This window comes from Encephalitozoon cuniculi, chromosome X (genome assembly GCF_000091225.2).
Source record: "Encephalitozoon cuniculi GB-M1 chromosome X, complete sequence".
Taxonomy (NCBI): domain Eukaryota; kingdom Fungi; phylum Microsporidia; family Unikaryonidae; genus Encephalitozoon; species Encephalitozoon cuniculi.
This window is the reverse complement of record NC_003236.1, coordinates 101,769-125,497: the sequence shown is the minus strand read 5'-3', so window position 1 is coordinate 125,497 and position 23,729 is coordinate 101,769. Positions and strand designations below refer to the sequence as shown.

Here is a 23,729-nt window from a genome sequence, read left to right as displayed (position 1 = left end):
AAAGGCTGTTAAACATCGTCATTTAATCCCAAGCAGAGAGTCAATCTCCTGAGAAAAGTACCGCTCAATCAGGGGCCTCCTCTTCTTCGCAGTCGGCGTGAGGAGGTCCGCCCCCTCAAAACTCTCAAACCCCCGCCGCAGCACAACAACACGCCACGGAATCTCAAGCCTCGTTATCCTCCTCTGCTTGAACAGCTTCTCCCCAGTCTCACGCACATGCGCAAGAATCTCCGCATCGCTCTTCTTCGTCTCGGGGCACACAACAATCGCAACTATCCGGTCGCTGTCAGACCGCCGCGGAATGCACACGTCCTGGACAACATCCCCGTCCGCATACAGCACCTCAAGCTTCTCAGGGTCAATGTACTCCCCCTGCGACGTCTTGAACCCGTCCTTCACACGCCCAATCACAGAAAACACCCCCGCTGAAGAGTCAAACATCCCAATGTCCCCAGTCCGGAGCCATCCGTCCTTCGTAAACAGCTGCCCAGTCTCCTTGGGCCTCTTGTAGTACCCCTGCGTCACATTGTCCCCCCGCAGCAGAATCTCCCCAACCCTGCACCCGGGGTACCGCCGCATGTACTCAGACCCAAGCTCCTCGGGAATCTCCCCGAGATTCACCTCATTCGCAGGAAACGGAATCCCCACATTGTCGTACACGCGCGAGTCCAGCGGCTGCACAATCCCCGCACCCACATTCTCCGTCTGCCCGTATCCCTGGAAAATCCTGCACGACAGCACAGCCTGCATGTACACCAGAACCTCCCTCCGGAGAGGCGCAGACCCACACAGAATCCGGTTGATCCGCCCCCCAAACTCCTTGGCAATCCGGTCAAAAACAAGCCAGTCCACAAACCTGCTCCGGAGCTCTCCCTTGCTTACCCTCCACATCTTGTACCAGAGCGCCCCCCGGAATGCACACCGCGCCGCAAAGTTCTTCTGCTGCACCTTCTCCTCAATCTTCTCCTTGAACAGGTTCAGCACCCGCGGCACAGCAATAATAAACGTCGGCCTCACAACAAGGTAGTCCTCCTTGATCTCCTTCAGATTCCCCCTGAAAAACACTATCCTGCACCCAGACGCCATCGAGATGTTCATGCACACCCTCTCCATCACATGCGCAAGCGGGAGGTACGAGAGATACACGTCGTCCCTCCCAATCTCCACCATCTCCCCGGCCCGCGACCCCCGCGAGATCCCTGCAACACACGACACAAAGTTCCTGTGCGTCAGCATCACGCCCTTCGGACTCCCAGACGTCCCGCTTGTGTAGCATATCGTTGCAAGGTCGTCCCCCTTCGGGTACCGCTTCCTGCCAGCCTTGTCCCCCGAGGAGACAACGTCCCCGAAGTAGTACACCAGAACACCTGCATTCCGGAGCCTCTCGGCAACCCCCGCGTCCCTGTCCATCAGCACAATGCACGAAAGCCCCGCCTTGCTGTCCTCGAGCACAGTCTCCAGGAGCAGCTGTGCCTTGTCTGCAGATGCAACACACACCTTCATCTCGGTCTCCGCGAGAATCTGCCGCACATCCGCCGGCGAGAACGTCGAGTACAGCGGAACGTTGATGCACCCAGACATGTACGACGCCATCTCAGACACCACCCACTCGTACCTGTTGACGGAGTATATTCCGACCTTGTCCTCCTGTGCCAAGAGCCGCGCGAAGAGGGCTGCAAGGCCCTCGGCCTCTCTCCAGATGTCCTCTGCAGACCTGTACTTGACCTCGCTGCCGACTATTGTGCCGAGGAAGGGGTCGCTGCCCATCGAGGCGCAGCGTGCCCCGAGGAGCTCCAGAATTGTCTTTGACCCGTCCGGGGCACACACAATGCCCTTCTGGTAGTTCACGTGCTGCACAGACCCATCGTCCGTCACTCTTATTCTGCTCGTCATATCCTCGTGACAATTTAGTACCTTGTTGCCTTCAGCTTTCCCATGATTCGCTACAGCAGACTTCTCAGAAGCTTTCGCATCACCATTCTTAATGGAGGCAGAGCCATGTTCGGTATTACTCTTGAGCTTCTCGTTAAATGGAGCAGCACATAGCACCATTGTGGTAATAAAGAAAGGTGCTATAACCATGAACCTGACTCTTCCCATTAAGATGCCGGGCCTTTCACTATTATATATCTTCCAATTTACCATTTTAGCATTATTGACATTAACAGTGAAAAAATATCTTGCTACATCTCTGTCCAACAAGAGAGGCTACTGGATGAAATCTATAGGCTTCAATTGCCCTGGAATGTTCTTCAATGAAAAAATAAAGATAATGCCTCTCGGTGCAGGAAACGAGGTGGGGAGATCGTGTGTTATTGTTGAGTGCGGGGGTAGGACTATAATGCTGGACTGCGGGGTACATCCTGCATACACTGGAATGGCGTCTCTTCCTTTTCTGGACCTTGTGGACCTGTCCAAGATAGATGCAGTGTTCATCACCCACTTCCATCTGGACCATGCTGCCGCCCTGCCGTTTTTGACGGAGAAGACGAGCTTCAGGGGAAAGGTGTACATGACACATCCCACAAAGGCCATTCTCAAGTGGCTTCTGAACGACTACATCAGAATCATCAATGCATCGTCTGACACGGATTTCTACACGGAGACCGACCTGGTCAAGTGCTACGACAGGATCATACCGATTGACTATCACCAGGAGGTCAATGTGAAGGGAATCAAGGTCAAGGCCCTGAATGCAGGACATGTGCTGGGGGCTGCCATGTTTCTGGTTGAAATAGAAAAGAGCAAAATCCTCTATACAGGAGACTTCAGCAGGGAGGAAGATAGGCATCTCAAGGCAGCAGAGTCTCCTGGATGCAAGATAGATGCATTGATAACCGAGTCTACATATGGAGTCCAGTGCCACCTCCCAAGGGCAGAAAGAGAAGGGAGATTTACAAGTATTGTCCAGAATGTTGTCCAAAGAGGAGGAAGATGCCTTCTTCCTGTGTTTGCTCTTGGAAGGGCACAGGAGCTGCTTCTTATTCTTGAGGAGCACTGGGGCTCGAACACCTCACTGCAGAAGATCCCGATCTACTATGCATCTGCACTGGCAAAGAGATGCATGGGGGTGTATCAGACATACATAGGAATGATGAATGAGAGGATTCAGAAGCTGAGTCTTGTTAGGAATCCGTTTGCATTCAAGTATGTCAAGAACCTGAAGGGGATAGACTCGTTTGACGACGAGGGCCCGTGTGTGATTATGGCGAGTCCTGGAATGCTTCAGAGCGGACTTTCGCGAGATCTCTTTGAGAGGTGGTGTTCTGATAGTAAGAACGCGGTGATAATACCTGGATACTGTGTGGACGGGACTCTTGCAAAGGAGATCCTGAGCGAGCCCAAGGAGATAGAGGCGATGAATGGAAAGAAGCTTCGGCTCAACATGTCAGTGGAATACATTTCGTTCAGTGCGCATGTGGATTTTACACAGAACAGCCAGTTTATTGAGGAGTGCCAGCCTAAGTATCTCTTCTTTGTGCACGGAGAGATGAATGAGATGCAAAGGCTCAAGAATGTGATACAGCAGAGGAATGAAAAGAGGGGGGTTGAGATGGTACTCTATACTCTTCGGAATGGGGAGGAGGCAGGGTTTGATCTGGCAAAGGACAACGAGGCGAAGATCTTTACCGGGGTTGAAGGAGAGTTTGAGGGGATTATTATAGGGACTGAGGATGACATCAGGATATATAAGAGAGATGAGCTGATTGAGTCGAAATACAAGGAGATGTGTATATATGAGAGACAGAGGATTCCATACAATTCCACAGCCGTTCTCCTGAAGCAGGTTCTTGTGGATGGATTTGAGGAGCTTGTTGAGGTTGAGTCTGGATTCATGGTCGGAAATGTACATATTGTGCTGTCTGGACAGGAGGTCGTGCTTGAATGGAAGAGCAGCTATACGGATGATGTTTTGGCAATATCTATAAGCAAGATGATATCTGACATTGGGTTGAAGACCAAGAGTGTTAGGCTGAGTAAGATGGGAAAGAAGGAGCTATTGGTGAGTGTTTTGAAGAACCACTTCATGGTTGAGAAAGAGAACGATGATATAAAGGTTATGAATGGAGATATGATGGCGCGAATTAGTGGTGATGGTGTGACTGGAGATGCTGGGATAGTGGACAAGATAAATGAGTGTATCAAAAAGATAGAGGCGATATATTTGAGAGATTAGGGTTTATGGTATGACAGGATATTTGTTTGGAGGAGATTTCTAATAGCATGATCTATTAAAATTCTTGGTTTGAATCCCTATGGATATGGCGAGCAGAATAAGAGTGACGGACGATGGGTCTGTGCAGCACGTGAACTACCAGAAGGGCATTGTGTGTGCCCCGGACGGGTCAAAGACAATCCTGGAGCTCCTCGGGGCACGCTGCGCCTCGATGGGCAGCGACCCCTTCCTCGGCACAATAGTCGGCAGCGAGGTCAAGTACAGGTCTGCAGAGGACATCTGGAGAGAGGCCGAGGGCCTTGCAGCCCTCTTCGCGCGGCTCTTGGCACAGGAGGACAAGGTCGGAATATACTCCGTCAACAGGTACGAGTGGGTGGTGTCTGAGATGGCGTCGTACATGTCTGGGTGCATCAACGTTCCGCTGTACTCGACGTTCTCGCCGGCGGATGTGCGGCAGATTCTCGCGGAGACCGAGATGAAGGTGTGTGTTGCATCTGCAGACAAGGCACAGCTGCTCCTGGAGACTGTGCTCGAGGACAGCAAGGCGGGGCTTTCGTGCATTGTGCTGATGGACAGGGACGCGGGGGTTGCCGAGAGGCTCCGGAATGCAGGTGTTCTGGTGTACTACTTCGGGGACGTTGTCTCCTCGGGGGACAAGGCTGGCAGGAAGCGGTACCCGAAGGGGGACGACCTTGCAACGATATGCTACACAAGCGGGACGTCTGGGAGTCCGAAGGGCGTGATGCTGACGCACAGGAACTTTGTGTCGTGTGTTGCAGGGATCTCGCGGGGGTCGCGGGCCGGGGAGATGGTGGAGATTGGGAGGGACGACGTGTATCTCTCGTACCTCCCGCTTGCGCATGTGATGGAGAGGGTGTGCATGAACATCTCGATGGCGTCTGGGTGCAGGATAGTGTTTTTCAGGGGGAATCTGAAGGAGATCAAGGAGGACTACCTTGTTGTGAGGCCGACGTTTATTATTGCTGTGCCGCGGGTGCTGAACCTGTTCAAGGAGAAGATTGAGGAGAAGGTGCAGCAGAAGAACTTTGCGGCGCGGTGTGCATTCCGGGGGGCGCTCTGGTACAAGATGTGGAGGGTAAGCAAGGGAGAGCTCCGGAGCAGGTTTGTGGACTGGCTTGTTTTTGACCGGATTGCCAAGGAGTTTGGGGGGCGGATCAACCGGATTCTGTGTGGGTCTGCGCCTCTCCGGAGGGAGGTTCTGGTGTACATGCAGGCTGTGCTGTCGTGCAGGATTTTCCAGGGATACGGGCAGACGGAGAATGTGGGTGCGGGGATTGTGCAGCCGCTGGACTCGCGCGTGTACGACAATGTGGGGATTCCGTTTCCTGCGAATGAGGTGAATCTCGGGGAGATTCCCGAGGAGCTTGGGTCTGAGTACATGCGGCGGTACCCCGGGTGCAGGGTTGGGGAGATTCTGCTGCGGGGGGACAATGTGACGCAGGGGTACTACAAGAGGCCCAAGGAGACTGGGCAGCTGTTTACGAAGGACGGATGGCTCCGGACTGGGGACATTGGGATGTTTGACTCTTCAGCGGGGGTGTTTTCTGTGATTGGGCGTGTGAAGGACGGGTTCAAGACGTCGCAGGGGGAGTACATTGACCCTGAGAAGCTTGAGGTGCTGTATGCGGACGGGGATGTTGTCCAGGACGTGTGCATTCCGCGGCGGTCTGACAGCGACCGGATAGTTGCGATTGTTGTGTGCCCCGAGACGAAGAAGAGCGATGCGGAGATTCTTGCGCATGTGCGTGAGACTGGGGAGAAGCTGTTCAAGCAGAGGAGGATAACGAGGCTTGAGATTCCGTGGCGTGTTGTTGTGCTGCGGCGGGGGTTTGAGAGTTTTGAGGGGGCGGACCTCCTCACGCCGACTGCGAAGAAGAGGAGGCCCCTGATTGAGCGGTACTTTTCTCAGGAGATTGACTCTCTGCTTGGGATTAAATGACGATGTTTAACAGCCTTTCTCCCGCCCGTGGATATTTTAACCTGTTTTCAAAACCCGTATTCCTCAGTCCACGAGATTAGGTAAGCTATACTAAAAAGAAGGCTTTATTCCTTTTTTGTTATTTTGTACACAACAACAGCAGCAACTATGCTAGCAATCCCACCAACCAGCATGACCCTCATCCGAGAAAACCCAGACCTGCTTTCAACCCTCTTCTTTGTCTCAACAAACTCTTCCTCAAGCTTAACCACCTTTGGAAACAGGTCGTTGTTGACGATACTGTCTATGGTTTTACCGTTGGAAATCTTATCATAGAACAGCACCAGCAGGAGAAACGGACAGGTATTGGGACACGACAAGATTATTTCAAATACCTTGTGAACATCCTCCATTCTCGACAGATTTCTTAGGAAGAACGTCAGGATGGATCCCATGAACTTGTAGCTCTCTAGCTCTGGAATCCTTATGCCCTTCTTCTTCATCATCTCCACAAATATCCTCATGTTTTCCTTATACAGCTTGAAGTCGTCAACAACCAGTGGTTCCAGCTTTCTCCTGAACACGTTTGTAAGCACAATTCCAAGGATGGCCGTCGTGTCCTTGTGCCTCGAGACAAACCTTTTAAGCTCTACATTTTCGTCTTCTGGTGCCTCAATAAACTGCTCGGAAAATCCGTCGGCTGCAGATTCCTCTGCAGACTCTTCATCCGATCCGCTGGCCAGCACTCCCTTGGCCACCTCCTCCTCGACAATGTTCTGAAAGTAGTAGAGCACAAACACAGATGCTATCTCGCTCATCCCCTGCGTATACTTAATCGGAATCTTGTCAAGCTCTACAAAAAGCAACCTCTTGAGAACCTTGATCACCTTGCGGTTTCTCTTATCCACGCCCAGCAGCTCCGTGCGCCTGACATCATTCTCTATAACCTTCCGCTCGTTGTAGTCTCTTTCCACACTTACATACTCGTCGTCCTCTGCTTTCTTCTCAAAGGACCGCAACACATCAGCAAACTTGATTCCCTCCATCCGCAAAGGCCCTCAGGAATTTTTTTATTTAGAAGGGGGCAGCACCAATGGAACAGAGGCCTATCAGCTAACTCATTGAAGGCCTGTGGAGCTCATTTGTCTGCATGCCTGTCATCCAGCAATTGGACGCTGAAAATATAAGAGGGACAGCCTTGCATCGTGGATACACACAATGCTGGTTGCGCTAGTGGTTCTATTTCTTTCTGTGTTTATGGCCATGAAGTTTCTCTACAAAAGAATATTTGTGGCGAGTAGACTGAAGATGATCGAGAAGCCCTCCGAGGATTGGGAGCCTGCCAGCAGAGAGGCTATGATCGAGAGACTCAGGTCGGAGGTGTTTGACCTGGTGGTGGTTGGGGGAGGAAGTACTGGAGCAGGATGTGCACTTGATGGGGCAACAAGAGGACTGAAGGTGGCATTGGTGGATGCAGGGGACTTTGGGTCAGGAACCAGCTCGAAGTCGACAAAGCTTGTGCACGGGGGAGTAAGATACCTTGCAAAGGCGGTTAGCAACCTGGACTGGTCTCAATACAAGTTGGTCTGGCAAGCACTGGGGGAGAGAACAACCATGTTTGAGATATCGCCGTATCTTACAAACAGCATCAAGATAATGGTTCCGATATACAGCAAGATACTGATTCCTTACTACTATGTTGGGCTGAAGCTCTATGATTGGATTTCGGGATTCAAGTCTTTGGGCAAAAGCTATTTCATCGATAGAAAGGAGGCGGTGGATGCATTTCCACACATCAACAAGAAGAATCTCTGTGGGGCAATGGTCTATTTTGACGGGCAGCAAGACGATGCAAGAAACAATGTGATGATAGTGATGACTGCAGTCTGCCATGGAGCAGTGGCGGCAAACCACGTGTCTGCAAGGTCTCTGATGATTGAGGGCGGAAAGATTGTCGGAGTGCGGTGCAGAGACGAGATCACGGGATCGGAGATTGAGATCAGGGGTACTGGTGTTATAAACAGCACGGGCAACCTTGCAGATGACTTGAGGAGGATGGACGATGCAGATGCAAGAGAAATCATAGTCCAGAGCTCGGGAACGCACATTGTCATTCCAAAGGAATATGCGCCCAAGGAAATGGGGTTTTTGGATCCACTTACAAGCGACAACAGAATAGCCTTCTTCATGCCATGGATGGGCAAGACGATTGTGGGATCCACGGACATCAAGACGAAGACAGAGCTCTCTCCTTCTCCAACAGAAGAGGACCTGGAGTTTCTGATCCACGAGGTCCAGGCCTACACCTCGATGCATCCGAAGCTAACAAGGGATGAGGTTTCTGCCGTCTGGACAGGAATAAGGCCTCTTGTCAAGGACCCAGATGTTTCCGACACAGGCTCGATTGTCAGAAAGCACTTTGTGAGGATTGAGAAGAACGGGCTGCTGACCGTCACTGGAGGAAAGTGGACGATATACAGAAAGATGGCTGAGGATGCAATAGACCTTGCGATCAGTGCATTTTCCCTGAAGCCTTCGGGACCGTGTGTGACGAAGTATGTCCGAATACTTGGGGGCGATGGGTACACCAAGAATACGTGGGCCTCGATCCAGAAGGAGCTGGGGGTTCCAAAGAACGTGGCTGAAAGGCTTGCAAGGTCCTATGGCACCAGGGCTCTGAGGCTTTCGAGCTACATCAAGAAGAACAGGAAGAAGGTTTTGTCTGTAAAGTATTCCTATCTTATAGAGGAGGTGGAGTACTGCATAGACAATGAGATGGCCGTCAAAGTATGCGATGTGCTTTGCAACAGACTGATGATCGGCCTGATGGATGTGAAGGAGGCCTACCAATGTATTGATAAGGTTCTCGGGGTCTTCAAGAAGAAGCACGGATGGGATGCAGACAGGTGCAATCGTGAGGAGGCGGACGCTATAAGAATGCTCGATAAGTATGGCCTTCAGATCCTAAGAGGATGTGGCCAGGATGCCTCTTCTTTGCAGATGGAATGCCCTGAGGAAAAGAGGCACAGGGGCGAGCGTAGACTTCCTCCACAGGAAAAATAAATTCGCTGGTGTTTAATGGCATGAGGTCTACGGCCTCATAAGTCTTCCGAGTCTTCCAAGCAGCAGGGTTCTCAGGACTGTCCTGAATGTGGGAATGGTATCTCTCAGAAGCAGAAATAGTCCGAGGGTCTCCAGAAGAAAGCCAAACATCGGGAACCTATAAATCAGAAACAGTACTCCCATTGCAAAAATCACCATACCTTGTATTTTCTCCGGGCGCAGCAGAGCAAACATCCTGGACCTCGCCAAAAGAGAAATCCCTATGATCATCAAGAGGTTTCCTGATATCATCAGTGCCCTGTCCATTAGAAGAATGGCGCCTACAAGAAACACAGACATTCCTATTGATACAACCACAACTCCGGACTCTTTTAGATTCATTCCTCCTCGGGGGAGACAAGCGCCTTGAAATAAGCTCGTGGGGAAATCCCTCTGGCATGAAGAGGATAGGCGATCTTAAGGCCAGAAGCAAGAGGTGCTTGGTTCGGAGGGAAGTCCCTGGCCCGCCGCTCCGGATTTCCTGGGACCTGGCGTACAGGATGGCGAGGTATGAGCAGCGGCTGAGAACCCTTTGCGGATGCATGTCTCCAAGGGAGGTTTCTGTTCTTGTGCCGTGGAAGAAATCGTACGAGAGAAAGGGATACTATGAGGGGAGGGCTGCATTCGACATTGATCTCCAGCCATTTGTCAATCTTAGGGCCCTGAGGGTGAGTGACTCGCTCTCCTTTGATCTACTTTCGATCAACAACACGAGCATCAGGAAGCTCAAGCTCTCCAAGGTTCCGAATGTAAAGATGGGGGGTCCTGTAAACACCGTGCTACAGGAAGTGGTTCTGAAGGACAGCACGGTGGTGTATAAGGATTTGATGAACATTCTTGGGATAGAGTCGCTGATAGGCGTGTCATTGATAAATGTCGAGGTTTCGGGATGCCATGGATGGAGAAAGAGCCTTCTTGAGAGGCTCAGGGGGATGGACCGGCTGAAAAAGGTAGAGCTAACTAATATGGGGACTGATCTCCAGTGTTTTATTGATCTGTCCATTTCGAAGGGGCTTACATGGTTTAGGATTGCTGACGGAGACCTCTGTCTGGATGTCAAGCTGTGTCTCTTTGCAAGTGTTGTCCGGTGTGTAAACGCCTTGGAATACCTTACATCTCTCGATCTTGGGATGGTGGAGGCGATGTATGTTGGAGGAAGGGATCTGAAGCATATGAGAGAGAGTCTCCCTAGGCTTCGGATGCTCCATGTGAACACGGCGGAGATAGACAGCAGGGTGTTCAGGGAGATATACCCAAGGTATCCAGGTCTTGTTGGGCTCGGATTTGTCGGGTGCACCTTTGACGGAACCTCCTTCTACGAGATTGTCATGCATTTCAAGAGCTCGCTAAAATACCTGAACCTCACCTCGTCGAGGCTTCCCCACGACTATGTCTCTTTCCTGAAGAAGAGCCTCCATTCCTGCTCTGTGAGGCTGAAAAGCGGGGAGCTTGTTGCCATTGGAAGAGCTCTTACCGGGCCGGCTGTTGATGAGCCTGACCATCCAGGACCCAATGAGGTCTTTATGTGATTCTGTCTTTGTAAGAATTACCAGCCCCAGACGATACGAATAAACTTGTGGAGCCGCACTCATCTCTCCAGGCACCACGGCCCACAGAATCCAGCCTCTACTTGTATCTGGGCAGAACCTCCCCTGTTCAATGACAGATAGGGCAAGAGAGGTTCTTAACATGCTTCTTGGGCCTGAGAGAGATACTTACGATCCCTGCAGGCCTACTTCGACGAAGAAGGACGTGTGCATATACATGCTTGTCTCGTTCTGCCCATTCGAACTGTTCCGAAACACAAGAAGAAGTATTGGAAAGTGCAGATATACCAGCCATGAGGAGTACTACAAGGCCGAGTACAACAGAAATGGAAGGGAGAGGGCTGAAGAATACGAGTGGGAGTTTGTTCGCCTGCTTGTGGAAATTGTCCTAAGTGTTCAGGACGGGATCAGGGCACGGGGCCTCGAGGACAGAACAGATCCTGCTCTCTTTGGAAAGATCAAGGAGAAGGAGGAGCTGTTCAACAGAGTATATGAAAGCGTCGGAGAGCTTGGAATGTCGGGGGATGTGGAAAGGGCATGCTCAGCCTTCAACGAGTGTGAAAGGATAAGGGAAGAGCTGGAAAGAATTAAAGAGGCCTACTACGTAAAGAACAATGGAGCAGGGATGGAAAGGTGTGGCATATGCGGAGTTAACCTGGTTCTGAGCGACACAAAAGCAAAGGTTGACAGGCATCTGAACGGAAGGCTCCATAGAGGGCATCTTCTGGTTAGAAGCAAGCTGGCAGATCTTTTGAAGAAGTTTGGGATCTCCAGCGTGGCAGAGATATTTCCAGAGGGCTTTTCATTCAAGTGCTTGAGAGTCCATCCCTCCCGAGACCCATCCCTTTAGTGCAGCCAGGAGATTTGGTCTATATTCGGTTAATATTTGCATTGGGAAGTACCCACGGTAGATGTCTGACGAGAGCTTGTGGAGAAACATAAGCGGGGAGAACCACTGCTCGTTCAAAATGAGAACGGAGGAGAACACGCTGTGTAGGAACCAAAACAACGTGACCGGGCTTTGCGACCGATTCTCGTGTCCGCTGGCCAACTCGCGGTATGCAACGGTTCGGGCAGTTGGAGAGGAGCTTTTCCTGTTTGTGAAGGAGCCTGAGCGGGTGCATGTTCCCAGGGATGCCTATGAGCAGATAAGGCTGTCTTCAAACTATGAGGAAGCTCTCAAGCAGATAGAAGAGAGTCTTGAGTTCTGGGACGAAAAGGTCATCCATAAATGCAAGCAGAAACTTTCCAAGCTCACGCAGTATCTCAGGAGGCTGGGATACTTCAAGGAGCATGGAAAGGTGGAGTACATGGTGAGGAAGAAGAAGATGAATAGAAGAGAAAAGCTCAGAGCCCTGAAGACCCTGAACAGCATCAACTTCGAGAAGAACATTGGAGACGAGCTGATGCTGAGGCTTGAAAGTGGGATCTACGGGACAGAGCTCAAGGATAGATTCCACCTCGCTAACAAGGCGGCTACAGAAAGGGAAAAGAGGCAGAACAGAAAAAAGAGGTACGTTGCAGAGCTTGAAGAGAGCGACACTGTGCTTGAGGCAGAGACCCGTGATAGCGAGAAGAAGAAGACCAAGAAGAAGGTAGCAATGAAGTGGTGAGAAGCATCTGTCTTTAAAATTATTTTATTTGGCTGAGAATAAAGACTTTGACAGGAGGCTCGATTCTATCTCTACACTCCTCAGTCCTTCTTTTGAGAGGATTGCCTTTTCTCTTCAGATGCCGATAGCTTAAATCTTCCGATGATCATTGCATGGTCCTTTTCAAATGGTTCAAGAGTCACCTGCTCCTTCGGTCTGATGCTGTTCTTTCTCAGGATGTTCACCTCATCTGCAAAGACCGTCTCTGCAGGGACCGCCGAGTTAACACAGTTGGCCTTGATAGAGACATCAACTCCTCCTCCCTCCTTGAGAAAGTACTGGGCATTCAGCGCAACAATCCTTGTCTGGTCTGGCTGGGAAACATCTGAAAAAATGCAGTCAACAATCGGCACGAGCATCCTGTACCTCGACGGGTACCTTGCATCCTCTATTATAGGGACAATGTTGGGCCGCTTCATAGACATGTTTATCAGGTCTCTCCCGGACCTCTCGCTAAACTCCACGGCATACACTACCCCATCCTTCCCAACAATGTCAGACACATGGGAGACAGTCGTTCCAGACGAGGCCCCGAGATACAGCACTTTGCTTCCAGGCTCCATGTGAATATTCTCAGCTCCACACACAATCCCCGCTGCAAGCTTGCTTCTGTATGCATTCCAGACACGATACTCGACCTTCATGCCCTCGAGATCAACAGCAACCCTCTTTTCTCCATACACGCTGACCCCAGGGACCAGGTTTCTTGTGAGCAGGAGATCCTCCTTACCTCTACTGATATATACCCCCGGAAACCTCGGGTGGGGCTCAACCAAGACCTTCCTGTCAAGTCCAGCATTCACACTTCCCTTCTTCTTGTTGTTCATCCTTCCTCTTCCCTCGCCCTTGTCGGAACGAAATGGCTTGCCTCCTTTCTGGAACTTTCTCCCGTCGGGCCTCTTATTAGTCTTCTTCATCCGTCCTTTGAAAGGGCAAAAAATTGCAGAATAAAATCTAGGCTTGGAACTCGATCTCTATCCCAGAAACATGCTTTATTTGCAGTGGCCTTCACTTGTTCAACAGAGCCCTCAGGTCGCCCACCTGGGACTGGATCGATGCGTGTATGTCCATCGCTGCATTGTAGAAGCCGAATATCATCTTGTTGATTTCTTCTCTCTCGTAGTTTATCGAGTTGAGCGTCCTGTCGAGAACTATCCTGGCCTTCTGCAGCTTCTGCTCGCTCATCAGCAGAGACGTGTTCGACTCCAGATTGAGCTTCAGAAGCTCGTTCTCCAGTAGCTCCATCTCTGTCTTACTCTTCCTCTGCTCGTTCTCAGATATCTCCTTCTTCTCCAGATATAGCTTTCCTGCCATCACAAGCTTGTCACTGTAGTACCCAAGCCTACTGTTCAGCTCGCTGGTGATGCTCTCCTTCTCGCCCCGTGCCTCCTCGAGTATGCTTTTGTTCATCTCGGCAGTCACAAGGACATCGCTTTTGCTGTTCAGTTCCTCTTCCAGCCGCACAATCACCCCAGACATCCCGCTAAACACCTCACCACTCACCTCGTTCGCCACTCTGGGAACCCCTTTTCCATCCTTCACAATCCTGAGTGAAATCTCGTCTCGAAGGCCCTTGAGATCAAAGAAAAGCTTCTCAACCTCCTCAGCCCTTTCCTGAGCCTCTCTTTCCTGCTCACCCACCACCTTCATAAGACTCTCCTTCTCAGGCTTCATTCTCTCGAGCTCCTTGAATAGCTCTATCTTCTCAGCATTCATCTCCTTGACATCCTCAGGATTAATTCTTTGCTTCGTTATTTGTGCCCTCAGCCCGTCCTCCTGGGCCCTTAGGCTTTCAATCTCCTCCTCAACCTTTACAATCTCCTCAGACAGCCTGCTGATGGCTCCCAGATACTTTCTCTTCTTCCCCTCAAGCTGCTTCTCAGACGCTATCAGCATGTTCAGATCGTCAGTCAGCTCCCTCTTCTTTCTGTCCAGCTCTTCCCTGCCCTCAGACATCTTCCTGGCCTCACTTATCATCTCCTCAATCCTCCTAAGCTCCTCCTTCTTCCTGTCAATCTCCTTGAATATCCCCGTGTATATCTCCGTAACCCTCCTCTCAAACTCCTCCTCAAGTGCTGTGTCGTCTTCATCTCCCTCCATGAACCTCATGTATCCATCGCACACGTACTCGAAGAAGCAGCTCTCCACACTTCTTTCCTCCTCCTGCTGGAGAAGAGACGTCCCGTGGCTTATCAAATCCACCAGCCAGCTGCACATGCTCAGAATCACAGGCCATGTGTGCGGCGTTATCGCACTCAGTTGGCTCTTGGTGATCTCTCCACAGTATGGATACTTCAGATTCTTCATCACATTCACAACCTCGTCCTCAAACCTCGAGGAAAACGTGAAGTCGTCAACAAATCCATACAGAAACTTGAAGATGCTTTGGAAGTCCTTCGAAGACGGATTGTGCAGGATCTTCTGGGACACCTGTCCGTCATATCCATTCTCTACCAAAAACCTCAGGATGCCATCCACACACTGCTGCCTATACCCCTTCTCCCTCACCACTCGCATGTCCCTCCTTCTGACCTCCTCGGTTGCTATCGAGTGCCTTGGAAACGGAGCAACCTTCATCCCAGAAACCGGAGTCTTGACAGGATTCCTAGAGTTCGGCGTCATGGTGAACCTCCGAGTCATAGGGATCCAGAAATATTTTTTACTTACTCGCCACTGCCATTCGCCCACCGCAGTGCCCAGAAACACCCCTTCTTCAGAGCTCCTCAGTGCCCATATCTCCAATCTCTATAACAAACCAATCGCACATCAAGCCCCAGACCGTCAATGCTCTTCAAGGATAAGTTGGAAATGGTAAGTGCCGCACAACACTAATTCAAAGGTCACATCGTTCCTAGCACTGATCCTCATGGTGTCCACAGCCCCAAGGTATTTCTATGGAAACCAGGTCCTCGTAGCCATAGTAACATACTCAACATTTGTGTCCTTCATGAAGCCAATAGCAAAGAGAGGAAAGCTGTACTTCAGAATCGTCAATGGTAAGTGTCAACTTTAATTTAAGTCCTCCATGTCATTGCAAAGATCGTGACCCTTATTGCATTCTTCGTAGTCATGAACAACGTCTTTGTGATGAGAATAGGGTACAGAAACTGCAGTAGGTGCTCTGTCATGTCAATGCTGGACGTCGCCGCATCGATTCTGTTTCTTGCATACTACTCAGCATACTCAACTGCCTTTGTCTTCTTCTTCAGTGTCTCCAACAAGTGATTCAGAGCAATAAACCTCACACTCCCTGCGTCTGTCATCTCTTCTTGTACACCCGCGGCACCAGCTTGATCCGAGGGAGCCGTTTTGGGGCCTTGCGCGAGGTCTTCTGGAGAACAAACAGGACAAACTGTGCATTCGACACATCAACATGCTCGACATCAAACCCGAGGCTCTCAAACTTCCTTTCCAAGAGGCCTACACTGGGTATCCTGCTCCGGACCTCTGCAATGTACCAGTGTCCTCCGTTTCTCAGTATCCGATTGATCTCCTTCGTGGGAACTGCAATATCCTCAACCATCATGCTCAAGCAGCAAACGGCAACATCCACACTGCCATCGTCCAGAGGAATCCTTCGCCGCATATCACAGGGTATCACATCCTTCCCAACAGGGTGGAGATCCAGGGAAATCACATTTTCGAACTCTCTGGCGATCCTTGCTTCTCCGCACCCAATGTCTGCTATCACCCCGTTGCCTTCTCTCCTCTTTATCTTCTCAATTATCACATCAAGGGGATTGACAGGCCATTTCATGACTTGCAGGTTGTACAGCTCGTGGTAAAGCCTCAGGTCCCCCTTCCTCAACCCCTTCCCGTGGTACATCTTGTCATTCAGCATCCTGAACTTCCCTCCTTCCAACCTCTTCGTTATCTTCTCCTCCAGATCCATTCCAGGGGCTCAGGGAGAAGGATATTTTCCGCACAGGCAATCGCCACACTCCTATGAAAAGTAGTCGTATGGCCTAATCCCACATCCATCCACATCTACATCTTCTGTAGGATCAAACAGGTCCTCGTAGTCCTTGTAGTCGTCCTCAAGCAGAGAAACGTCTCGGAATAGCTCCACAAACTCCGAGCGCCTCTCCAAGGCCTGTCTCACCTTTTCATCCACACCCTCTTTTTTTTTCCTTTTCCTCTTTCTCTTGACAAACAGGCTTTCAATGTCATAGTCAATGGCCCTTAGCACCGTCCAATATCCTTGGTAAGCCAGACGCTCTCTTAGTCTTTTTCCGAGGAGACTCTTCCTCCTGTTGTTGACGGCAACCTGCTCTCTGTACATCTTGATGAGATGCTCTACACTTCCCGAAGAAGATGCCAGCATCTCCTCCATCTCAAGAAGGCCCTCCTCCTCGGTCCCTGAAGACGCCCTTTCATCCAAAAACCTTCTGCAATCATCGAGAATGTCCCCGTCATCCACAAGACATCCCACCAGACCCCTAACAGTGGCCTCTCTCCTGCTCTGGCTCTCGCCTCTGCTCACCATTTCAAGCCACTCCTCGTCGATAACCGTTTCAGAAACAGCTTTGACGAACTTTTCCTCATCTATCTCTGGGAAGTAGCTTTCGAGAAAGGCCTCAAACTCGCTATGCTGTATTTGGTTGGCTACGGGCCCCGCTACCCTGCCATCCTCCCCAGAGATTTCTGCCCTGGTGCTTCTAAGAAGACCATCCTCTTCGCTGTGTTTTCTCCTGTTGGCCTCCAGACCGCCCATGCCCCGGAATTTTTAGCACACAGAAATCTGGCGCTGTCCTTTCTTCAGATATTTGCAGCCAGAAGACATTCGAAACCCCCATTCCGGGCCACTGTAAAACAGTACTCCAGACAAAGGCCTCTCCAAGAGCTGGCACCCCAGATGATATGGATTGAAAAGTACAGGCCAAGGTCGTTCGATGAGATGATTGGTCGAGAAGAAGCCTCGGGTCTTCTGAAGAGTTACACCCTGGAGACAATTCCGCACATGATAGTGCACGGGAGGTCTGGGCACGGCAAGAAAACCGTCCTGTTGTGCCTGGTAAACCACCTGTATGGAAGCATCCCCGAGATGAAGATTAGGACAACAGAGGTTCTAAGCGGTGCAAAGAAGATAGAGGTGTCGTACATGGAGTCTGACGAGTATGTTGAGATTTCGCCGTCTCGGTATGGATATCACGACAGGGCAGTTATACAGAGCATAATCAAAGAGATGGGGCAGACAAAGCCTATACTGTCAATGCTTGCAAGGTCCCGGCGGGCACCAATCAAGCTTGTCGTCATAACCTCTGCCGAGGAGCTGACTCTGGAGGCCCAGGCTGCACTCCGGAGGACAATCGAGGTATACAGCGGGGTTCTCCGGGTTGTGTTGGTGTGCAACGAGCTTTCAAGGCTGATAGAGCCAATAAGAAGTAGATGCTTCTTCCTTCGGATCCCGGGGTTTTCAGACGAGGATGTCACATCAAACATGTGCAGGATACTGGAGAAGGAGAACTACACCGTTCCAAAGGAGACGCTTGTCGAGATATGCAGGGAGTCTGGAGGAGACATGAGAAGAGCACTCTGTGTCCTTGAGCTGGTCTGCTTCAACATGAACGAGTCTGAGGCAAAAAGAGCAAAGATCGGTGGCAGGGATCTGAAGCTTGAGTGGGAGCTGGCAGTCATGTCTATTGCAGGTGTCGTTAAGTGCAACCAGACGTCTAGTGGACTGGTTGAGATAAGAAAGACCCTGTACATGCTCCTGAACTCATGCATACCCCCCAGGACTATCCTTGTTGAGCTGCTGCGCAATCTTATTCTTGGGGAGGATTTCAGGACATTCCTTCTGCTGTCACAGCATGCACTGAAGTATGAGGAGAGAATAAGGCTTGGCATGAAGAGCATATACCACTTGGAAGGGTTTGTTACGTCGTCCATGTGTGTGTTCAGCGAGAAGAAGTACAGTTGAGAATTTAATCCCTTGCAGATGCCGGCATCTTGGCCTGGGCAGACTTTCTTTCCAGCTCCTCATACTCCATCGCATCTGAGAGATAGTCTTCGTCTATCGATGAAGAGTAGTCGATCGAGCTGACCATGTCGGATGGAATCATGTTCTTCAGCACACAGTAAACCTTTTCTCTGAGTCTTTCTTGGTTACTGAGTAACCGTAGCCTGTTTATGCTGATCAGAATGTCGAGAACCTCTGGGTTGTCTGCATTGTTTCTTAGAGCATCCTCTCTCGGCAGGTCAGTGCTGCCCACTAGCTCCATTCCCTTGTCAAGCAGCTTCTCTATCTGGGATTCTGCTATGGCCTTAGTTTTAGCAGCCTGCTCTGTCTTGAGTATTCTGCCGTTGATTCCAAGAGGAATGAATTTAGGCTGTATCTGCTGCAGAGCATTGAGCTGGAGCCTGACCTCGGGGTCCAGAAACGGGTTCTCGAAGTATCCACTCATGTATGCAAACGGGTTCTCGTTGTTGATGTACTCCTGCGGGATATCTGCCTGGGCGGGTGTGCTCATGGGGGCCTGGGCTTGAAAAAACATCTGCTTTCTCCTCCGATTCGGAATTGGAGGGCGTGCAAGCCCCAAACATCTGGAGATGGAGGCTGAGCTTGAGATTTGTTGCGGCAAAGCAGCACAGGACGAGGAGAAGAGCGTTTCAGAGGCCGGAGACGGGCCGCCCGGGTCCAGAATGGTAAGGATAAGATTTCTAGATCTGCTTGTGATTGAAAAGCCTTATGAGTACAAGCTCAGGAAGTACAAGGGCAGAAAGGTTCCCAACGAGTCAATGAGCTACGAGGTAGACGACCAGGCCAAGTTCAGAAACAGTATGACATATGCAAGGGACAGTAATACAACACTCCAGGCGCTTTCAGGGTCCACAAGGAGTACAGGGCTGAGGCAGTATCTCAAGAGAAGGCAGCTTGAGAAGGAGATATCCAAGAGGAAAGCCCTCGATGATTCCTTGAGAGAGGTTGAGGAGGTCAAGTATCCCTTCGATCTAGTTGAGTGGGAAAATAACATTATCTACGACTTCGACAGGGCTGGAGGCAGGATGAAGATGGATACAGTCACGACGGAGTTTGTGGACAGCATTCTGGAGGAGGACTGGGAGAGGTATGTGGTTGTGGACGAGAGCGACATGAAGAGCCGTAAGTCGTTTCTTACTCTCTATCTGGAAGATCCTAACCTGATTTTCGAGAAGATTGACGACAAAAGACAGGCAAAGCCCAAGAAGAAGCAGAAGGAGGTGTTTTCTGTAGACAAGCCTCTGAAAGGAAAGTACAATATCTCTCTTGACAAATACTATGGACAGGAGTCGAAGGCAAAGAACAGCTTGGGAACATTTGGTGTCCAGCACTCGCTTCCTGCCCTGCGGCTCGACCCGATGTTCTACAAGAACAACCATACGAAGGAAGAGCTTCGGAACTTCCACAGGCCAAGGTTTATGGTGAGGGGAAGCAACATAAGGTTCAAGACGATTGAGGCAGGCAGAAACAAGCCCCAAGGGATCATAAAGAAGGCTGGGGAGCTAACGGTCAGAGACGCCAGTCCGTTCTCGCTGTTTGAGTATTCGGAAGAGGAGCCGTTTTTCCTTGTGAATCCGGGGATGGTGAGCCTGCTCAACATCTATTATAGAAAGAGCAATGCAAGAGACGAATATGCTCCCGACCAATCGCAGTACACGGTCCTAGACCCGGAAGACCCCTCTCCTTTCTTCGGGTTTGGAGATGTTACTCCCGGGACGTCCATACAGGCCCTTACGAACAACCTGTTTATTGCGCCTGTTTTCAAGCACAGTTCTGGGGATTATCTATGCATAGTGGAGCCATCGAATAGCGGGGAAATGTCCCTAGTGTACAGAAGCATTGACAACCTCTATTGTGTGGGGCAGCAGTTTCCGTTGGAGGAGGTCTATGCGCCTCACTCCAGAAAGCTGAACGTCTTCTGCAAGAACAGGCTCAAGGTTGCTGCATTCCGCCTGTTCAACAGCAAGGAGGGAGGAAGCAAGGAGCTCAGGATTTCGCAGCTGGACGAAATGTTTCCCTACTTTAGCGAGGGCAGCAAGAGAAAGTGGCTGAAGGAGTATGCAGACTGTGTGAAGAAAGGGCGGGACAATGTGTGGGTATTGAGGCCAAGCTCAGCCCTACTTGGGGAGGAGGATCTTAGGAAACTCGTTACTCCGGAGAATATATGCCAGTACGAGAGCATGCTTGCAGGAGAAAGAAAGCTCCAGGACTCTGGGTACAAGACTGTTGTTGAGAGCGATGACGAGGAGAATGAGGAGGAGATGGCACCGCCTCCATGGTGTCTTAGCAGAAACTTTGTGAATGCATGCAACGGAAGAGGACTTCTCGAGCTGAGTGGGCCTGGAGACCCTAGCGGGATTGGAGAAGGATTCAGCTTTAGAAAGATCAGGCTGAAGAGGGGAAACGAGGTTGAAAACAGGAAGATTATCAACGAGCATCAGTCGAGGTACAAGGAGGAGATAGACAGGATATGGAGCAAGCAGCTTGCATCCTTGAGCTCTGTGGAGGAGATTCCGTTTGATGAGTCGTTTCTTGCCCGGAGACATAGAGAGGAGAGGAAGAATGCAGATCTGCTGAGTGAGACGACGATGTTATCTGAGGAGACGCATCTAACGATTAGGCGCACCTACGGCGAGGGAAGCACCTCCTATGTGGAGGTTGAAAGGGTTTCTGACCCTCGGGTCATAAAGGCATATCTGAAGGCCCGAAAGAAGAAGATTTCCGAGGAGAGGAAGGGGGTGCTGACATGTGGAAACTGCGGGCAGGTTGGGCACATGAAGACAAACAAGGCCTGCCCGAAGTTTGCATCCGCAACAAAGATGACCAAGAAGAAGATTGAAGCGGAGAAAAGAAAGGCCAGGGTGTATCTCCAGGAGGTGATGATCGATCTTCTTGGCCAGTTCTTCCAGATTCCATACTCGGTTGCATTCCACAGGCCTGTGTCCACCAAGAAGTTTCCTGACTATCCTTTGATTGTCTCTGACCCCATTGACCTGACAACAATAAAAACAAAGGCCAGGCATAACAAGTACAGGAAGTTCAGCGAGTTTCTGGAGGACCTGGAGCTGATGCGTAGCAACTGCTGCAAGTACAATGGAGAGGATCACTCTCTGACGAGGATTGCTGATAACATTGTGGAGGCTGGATATAAGAGGTACAATGAGAGGATGGAAGAGATTCTGGAAGCCGAAAGAGTCCTGAACGGCTCCTTTGATGAATAAACTAGGGTATTTCTGTGTTTTAGCAAATCATGTGCCATTCTCGATGGTGTTTGGTGCAGTACGAGACAAAGACTGCTCGCATGACTCACTGTTGTGTCGGCTAATGGAGTGAGCACCCCGGCTCTTGAAATATGCATCTAGTGAATGGATAATTCTCCATTTCCAGAGCCCATGCAATGAAGTGTATTCTGTTGAATCAGGCTGAGGAGCTTCCCATCGAGTTCCTCCCAAAAGATGGGGTTTACGGGAAGGGAAAGCTGTTCGATTCAAGGAACATGGAGATTGAGAACTTCACAGAGTCTGACATTCTGCAGGATGCACGGAGGGCGGCGGAGGCTCACAGAAGAGCACGCTACAGGGTTCAGAGCATCGTAAGGCCGGGGATAACGCTTCTTGAGATTGTAAGGTCCATAGAGGACTCCACCAGGACGCTTCTGAAAGGTGAAAGAAACAACGGAATAGGATTTCCTGCAGGGATGTCGATGAACTCCTGTGCAGCACACTACACAGTCAACCCTGGGGAGCAGGACATTGTCCTCAAGGAAGATGATGTCTTGAAGATAGACTTCGGGACACACTCCGACGGCAGGATAATGGACTCTGCCTTCACAGTTGCATTCAAGGAAAATCTTGAGCCTTTGCTGGTTGCTGCCAGGGAGGGGACGGAGACAGGTATCAAGTCACTAGGGGTGGATGTGAGAGTCTGCGACATAGGGAGAGACATCAACGAAGTCATTTCGAGCTATGAGGTGGAGATTGGTGGGCGGATGTGGCCAATCAGACCGATATCGGATCTCCATGGTCACTCCATATCCCAGTTCAGGATCCATGGAGGAATCTCGATACCGGCTGTGAACAACAGGGACACAACAAGGATCAAGGGAGACTCGTTCTATGCAGTGGAAACGTTTGCAACGACCGGAAAAGGATCCATAGACGACAGGCCCCCATGCTCGCACTTCGTGCTGAACACATACAAGAGCAGGAAGCTCTTCAACAAGGACCTAATAAAGGTCTACGAATTTGTCAAGGACTCGCTTGGAACTCTCCCCTTCAGTCCCAGACATCTGGACTACTACGGCCTGGTGAAGGGCGGATCCCTGAAGAGCGTGAACTTGCTCACAATGATGGGGCTCCTCACCCCCTATCCTCCCCTTAACGACATCGACGGATGCAAGGTTGCACAGTTCGAGCACACAGTATATTTAAGTGAACACGGGAAGGAGGTCCTTACAAGGGGCGATGACTATTAAAGACAATCACAGTTATGGCTCAAAGTTCTTTTAGATGTTTTGGGCGGCCATGGGATGCCAAGTGGGTAGATATTAGGCTTAAAGGTCTCAGAGATATCTTTGCATTCTCATGTGGACATTGCAGAGGGTGGGTTTGATCCCTCTAGCAAGCCTCAACCGAAAGTTCTCATCATCGACAGCATCTTTGGAACAAGGACATGCATCAGCAGATCCAAGGGCTTCATACATTAATTTTTTAAATTTCAATTTTGCTCATGCCTTTTGTGCACAGGGCCGAGCTTCTGGTCCGTCCCAAGCAGCTCGTCACCGTAGACCTTTGCAACAGCCTCGTTTTCGACATATGTGTATACGACTCTGTAGCTGACCATCATCCTCCACCTCTGCCCTAATCTGGGAGTAAGCCCTACGCCATTGGTGCTGCTAACAACCTTGTAATGGTTGGATACAACAACGGTGGCGTCGTTCTCGTAGATCAGCATCCAGAGGACATTGTAGATTCTCTGAAGATTCGTCATGGACTTGTCTGCAAGAAATGAGATAGAGTCGATGAATAGCACAAACCCTCTTCTAGATCTCAGAGATAGGAGCGTCTTCACGAACTTCCTGTACCCTAAGATGTACTGGGCATCTGCCACAAACCTAAGATTCCCAACCGTGTCAAGAAACACAGGATTGTCTGTCTGCCCGCCCAATTCGGCCATCATGTCGTGAACCCTCATATCTGGAAGCACGCATAGCTCTATAATGGTGTTTTTTTTCATCAGAACTCCGTCTACAACTAGCATTAGGCTGATTAGGGCTGCCTGCCACAAACCCTCAAATGGTCGCGCACAGAGCGGGCCCTGTCGGTTGTATAGA

The 23,729-nt window shown here is 50.5% G+C and overlaps 19 protein-coding genes across 19 annotated transcripts; 10 read left to right on the top strand and 9 right to left on the bottom strand.

Moving 5' to 3' along the window:
* Nucleotides 1-18: 18 nt before the first annotated feature.
* ECU10_0910 (long-chain fatty acid--CoA ligase) lies at nt 19-2,100 on the bottom strand (the record flags this gene model as incomplete). The annotated part of the gene is made up of 1 exon (NM_001042039.2): nt 19-2,100. The coding sequence occupies one exon, from the start codon at nt 2,098-2,100 to the stop codon at nt 19-21; it is 2,082 nt and encodes a 693-aa protein (NP_586206.2).
* A 145-nt stretch (nt 2,101-2,245) lies between these two features.
* ECU10_0900 (uncharacterized protein) lies at nt 2,246-4,177 on the top strand (the record flags this gene model as incomplete). The annotated part of the gene is made up of 1 exon (NM_001042038.2): nt 2,246-4,177. One exon carries the CDS (start codon nt 2,246-2,248, stop codon nt 4,175-4,177), a length of 1,932 nt encoding a protein of 643 aa, NP_586205.2.
* Nucleotides 4,178-4,256: 79 nt separating this feature from the next.
* On the top strand, nt 4,257-6,137 carry ECU10_0890 (long-chain fatty acid--CoA ligase; the record flags this gene model as incomplete). Its single annotated transcript, NM_001042037.1, has 1 exon — nt 4,257-6,137. One exon carries the CDS (start codon nt 4,257-4,259, stop codon nt 6,135-6,137), a length of 1,881 nt encoding a protein of 626 aa, NP_586204.1.
* A 104-nt stretch (nt 6,138-6,241) lies between these two features.
* ECU10_0880 (uncharacterized protein) lies at nt 6,242-7,162 on the bottom strand (the record flags this gene model as incomplete). Its single annotated transcript, NM_001042036.1, has 1 exon — nt 6,242-7,162. One exon carries the CDS (start codon nt 7,160-7,162, stop codon nt 6,242-6,244), a length of 921 nt encoding a protein of 306 aa, NP_586203.1.
* A 172-nt stretch (nt 7,163-7,334) lies between these two features.
* On the top strand, nt 7,335-9,179 carry ECU10_0870 (uncharacterized protein; the record flags this gene model as incomplete). Its single annotated transcript, NM_001042035.1, has 1 exon — nt 7,335-9,179. The coding sequence occupies one exon, from the start codon at nt 7,335-7,337 to the stop codon at nt 9,177-9,179; it is 1,845 nt and encodes a 614-aa protein (NP_586202.1).
* A 27-nt stretch (nt 9,180-9,206) lies between these two features.
* ECU10_0860 (uncharacterized protein) lies at nt 9,207-9,560 on the bottom strand (the record flags this gene model as incomplete). Its single annotated transcript, NM_001042034.1, has 1 exon — nt 9,207-9,560. The coding sequence occupies one exon, from the start codon at nt 9,558-9,560 to the stop codon at nt 9,207-9,209; it is 354 nt and encodes a 117-aa protein (NP_586201.1).
* Nucleotides 9,561-9,616: 56 nt separating this feature from the next.
* On the top strand, nt 9,617-10,747 carry ECU10_0850 (uncharacterized protein; the record flags this gene model as incomplete). The annotated part of the gene is made up of 1 exon (NM_001042033.1): nt 9,617-10,747. One exon carries the CDS (start codon nt 9,617-9,619, stop codon nt 10,745-10,747), a length of 1,131 nt encoding a protein of 376 aa, NP_586200.1.
* A 130-nt stretch (nt 10,748-10,877) lies between these two features.
* ECU10_0840 (Luc7p-like protein) lies at nt 10,878-11,615 on the top strand (the record flags this gene model as incomplete). Its single annotated transcript, NM_001042032.1, has 1 exon — nt 10,878-11,615. One exon carries the CDS (start codon nt 10,878-10,880, stop codon nt 11,613-11,615), a length of 738 nt encoding a protein of 245 aa, NP_586199.1.
* Nucleotides 11,616-11,676: 61 nt separating this feature from the next.
* Nucleotides 11,677-12,378, top strand: ECU10_0830 (uncharacterized protein; the record flags this gene model as incomplete). Its single annotated transcript, NM_001042031.1, has 1 exon — nt 11,677-12,378. One exon carries the CDS (start codon nt 11,677-11,679, stop codon nt 12,376-12,378), a length of 702 nt encoding a protein of 233 aa, NP_586198.1.
* An 80-nt stretch (nt 12,379-12,458) lies between these two features.
* On the bottom strand, nt 12,459-13,334 carry ECU10_0820 (rRNA methyltransferase NOP1; the record flags this gene model as incomplete). The annotated part of the gene is made up of 1 exon (NM_001042030.1): nt 12,459-13,334. One exon carries the CDS (start codon nt 13,332-13,334, stop codon nt 12,459-12,461), a length of 876 nt encoding a protein of 291 aa, NP_586197.1.
* Nucleotides 13,335-13,425: 91 nt separating this feature from the next.
* On the bottom strand, nt 13,426-15,057 carry ECU10_0810 (uncharacterized protein; the record flags this gene model as incomplete). The annotated part of the gene is made up of 1 exon (NM_001042029.1): nt 13,426-15,057. One exon carries the CDS (start codon nt 15,055-15,057, stop codon nt 13,426-13,428), a length of 1,632 nt encoding a protein of 543 aa, NP_586196.1.
* Nucleotides 15,058-15,201: 144 nt separating this feature from the next.
* Nucleotides 15,202-15,642, top strand: ECU10_0805 (uncharacterized protein; the record flags this gene model as incomplete). Its single annotated transcript, NM_001415263.1, has 3 exons — nt 15,202-15,228; nt 15,257-15,413; nt 15,437-15,642. 3 exons carry the CDS (start codon nt 15,202-15,204, stop codon nt 15,640-15,642), a joined length of 390 nt encoding a protein of 129 aa, NP_001402593.1.
* Nucleotides 15,643-15,676: 34 nt separating this feature from the next.
* ECU10_0800 (uncharacterized protein) lies at nt 15,677-16,309 on the bottom strand (the record flags this gene model as incomplete). Its single annotated transcript, NM_001042028.1, has 1 exon — nt 15,677-16,309. The coding sequence occupies one exon, from the start codon at nt 16,307-16,309 to the stop codon at nt 15,677-15,679; it is 633 nt and encodes a 210-aa protein (NP_586195.1).
* Nucleotides 16,310-16,360: 51 nt separating this feature from the next.
* On the bottom strand, nt 16,361-17,131 carry ECU10_0790 (uncharacterized protein; the record flags this gene model as incomplete). The annotated part of the gene is made up of 1 exon (NM_001042027.1): nt 16,361-17,131. One exon carries the CDS (start codon nt 17,129-17,131, stop codon nt 16,361-16,363), a length of 771 nt encoding a protein of 256 aa, NP_586194.1.
* A 141-nt stretch (nt 17,132-17,272) lies between these two features.
* ECU10_0780i (replication factor C subunit 5) lies at nt 17,273-18,337 on the top strand (the record flags this gene model as incomplete). Its single annotated transcript, NM_001042026.1, has 1 exon — nt 17,273-18,337. The coding sequence occupies one exon, from the start codon at nt 17,273-17,275 to the stop codon at nt 18,335-18,337; it is 1,065 nt and encodes a 354-aa protein (NP_586193.1).
* Nucleotides 18,338-18,341: 4 nt separating this feature from the next.
* ECU10_0770 (uncharacterized protein) lies at nt 18,342-18,887 on the bottom strand (the record flags this gene model as incomplete). The annotated part of the gene is made up of 1 exon (NM_001042025.2): nt 18,342-18,887. The coding sequence occupies one exon, from the start codon at nt 18,885-18,887 to the stop codon at nt 18,342-18,344; it is 546 nt and encodes a 181-aa protein (NP_586192.2).
* Nucleotides 18,888-18,966: 79 nt separating this feature from the next.
* ECU10_0760 (uncharacterized protein) lies at nt 18,967-21,618 on the top strand (the record flags this gene model as incomplete). Its single annotated transcript, NM_001042024.1, has 1 exon — nt 18,967-21,618. One exon carries the CDS (start codon nt 18,967-18,969, stop codon nt 21,616-21,618), a length of 2,652 nt encoding a protein of 883 aa, NP_586191.1.
* Nucleotides 21,619-21,794: 176 nt separating this feature from the next.
* ECU10_0750 (methionine aminopeptidase 2) lies at nt 21,795-22,871 on the top strand (the record flags this gene model as incomplete). Its single annotated transcript, NM_001042023.1, has 1 exon — nt 21,795-22,871. The coding sequence occupies one exon, from the start codon at nt 21,795-21,797 to the stop codon at nt 22,869-22,871; it is 1,077 nt and encodes a 358-aa protein (NP_586190.1).
* Nucleotides 22,872-23,113: 242 nt separating this feature from the next.
* On the bottom strand, nt 23,114-23,656 carry ECU10_0740 (uncharacterized protein; the record flags this gene model as incomplete). Its single annotated transcript, NM_001042022.1, has 1 exon — nt 23,114-23,656. One exon carries the CDS (start codon nt 23,654-23,656, stop codon nt 23,114-23,116), a length of 543 nt encoding a protein of 180 aa, NP_586189.1.
* Nucleotides 23,657-23,729: the final 73 nt, after the last annotated feature.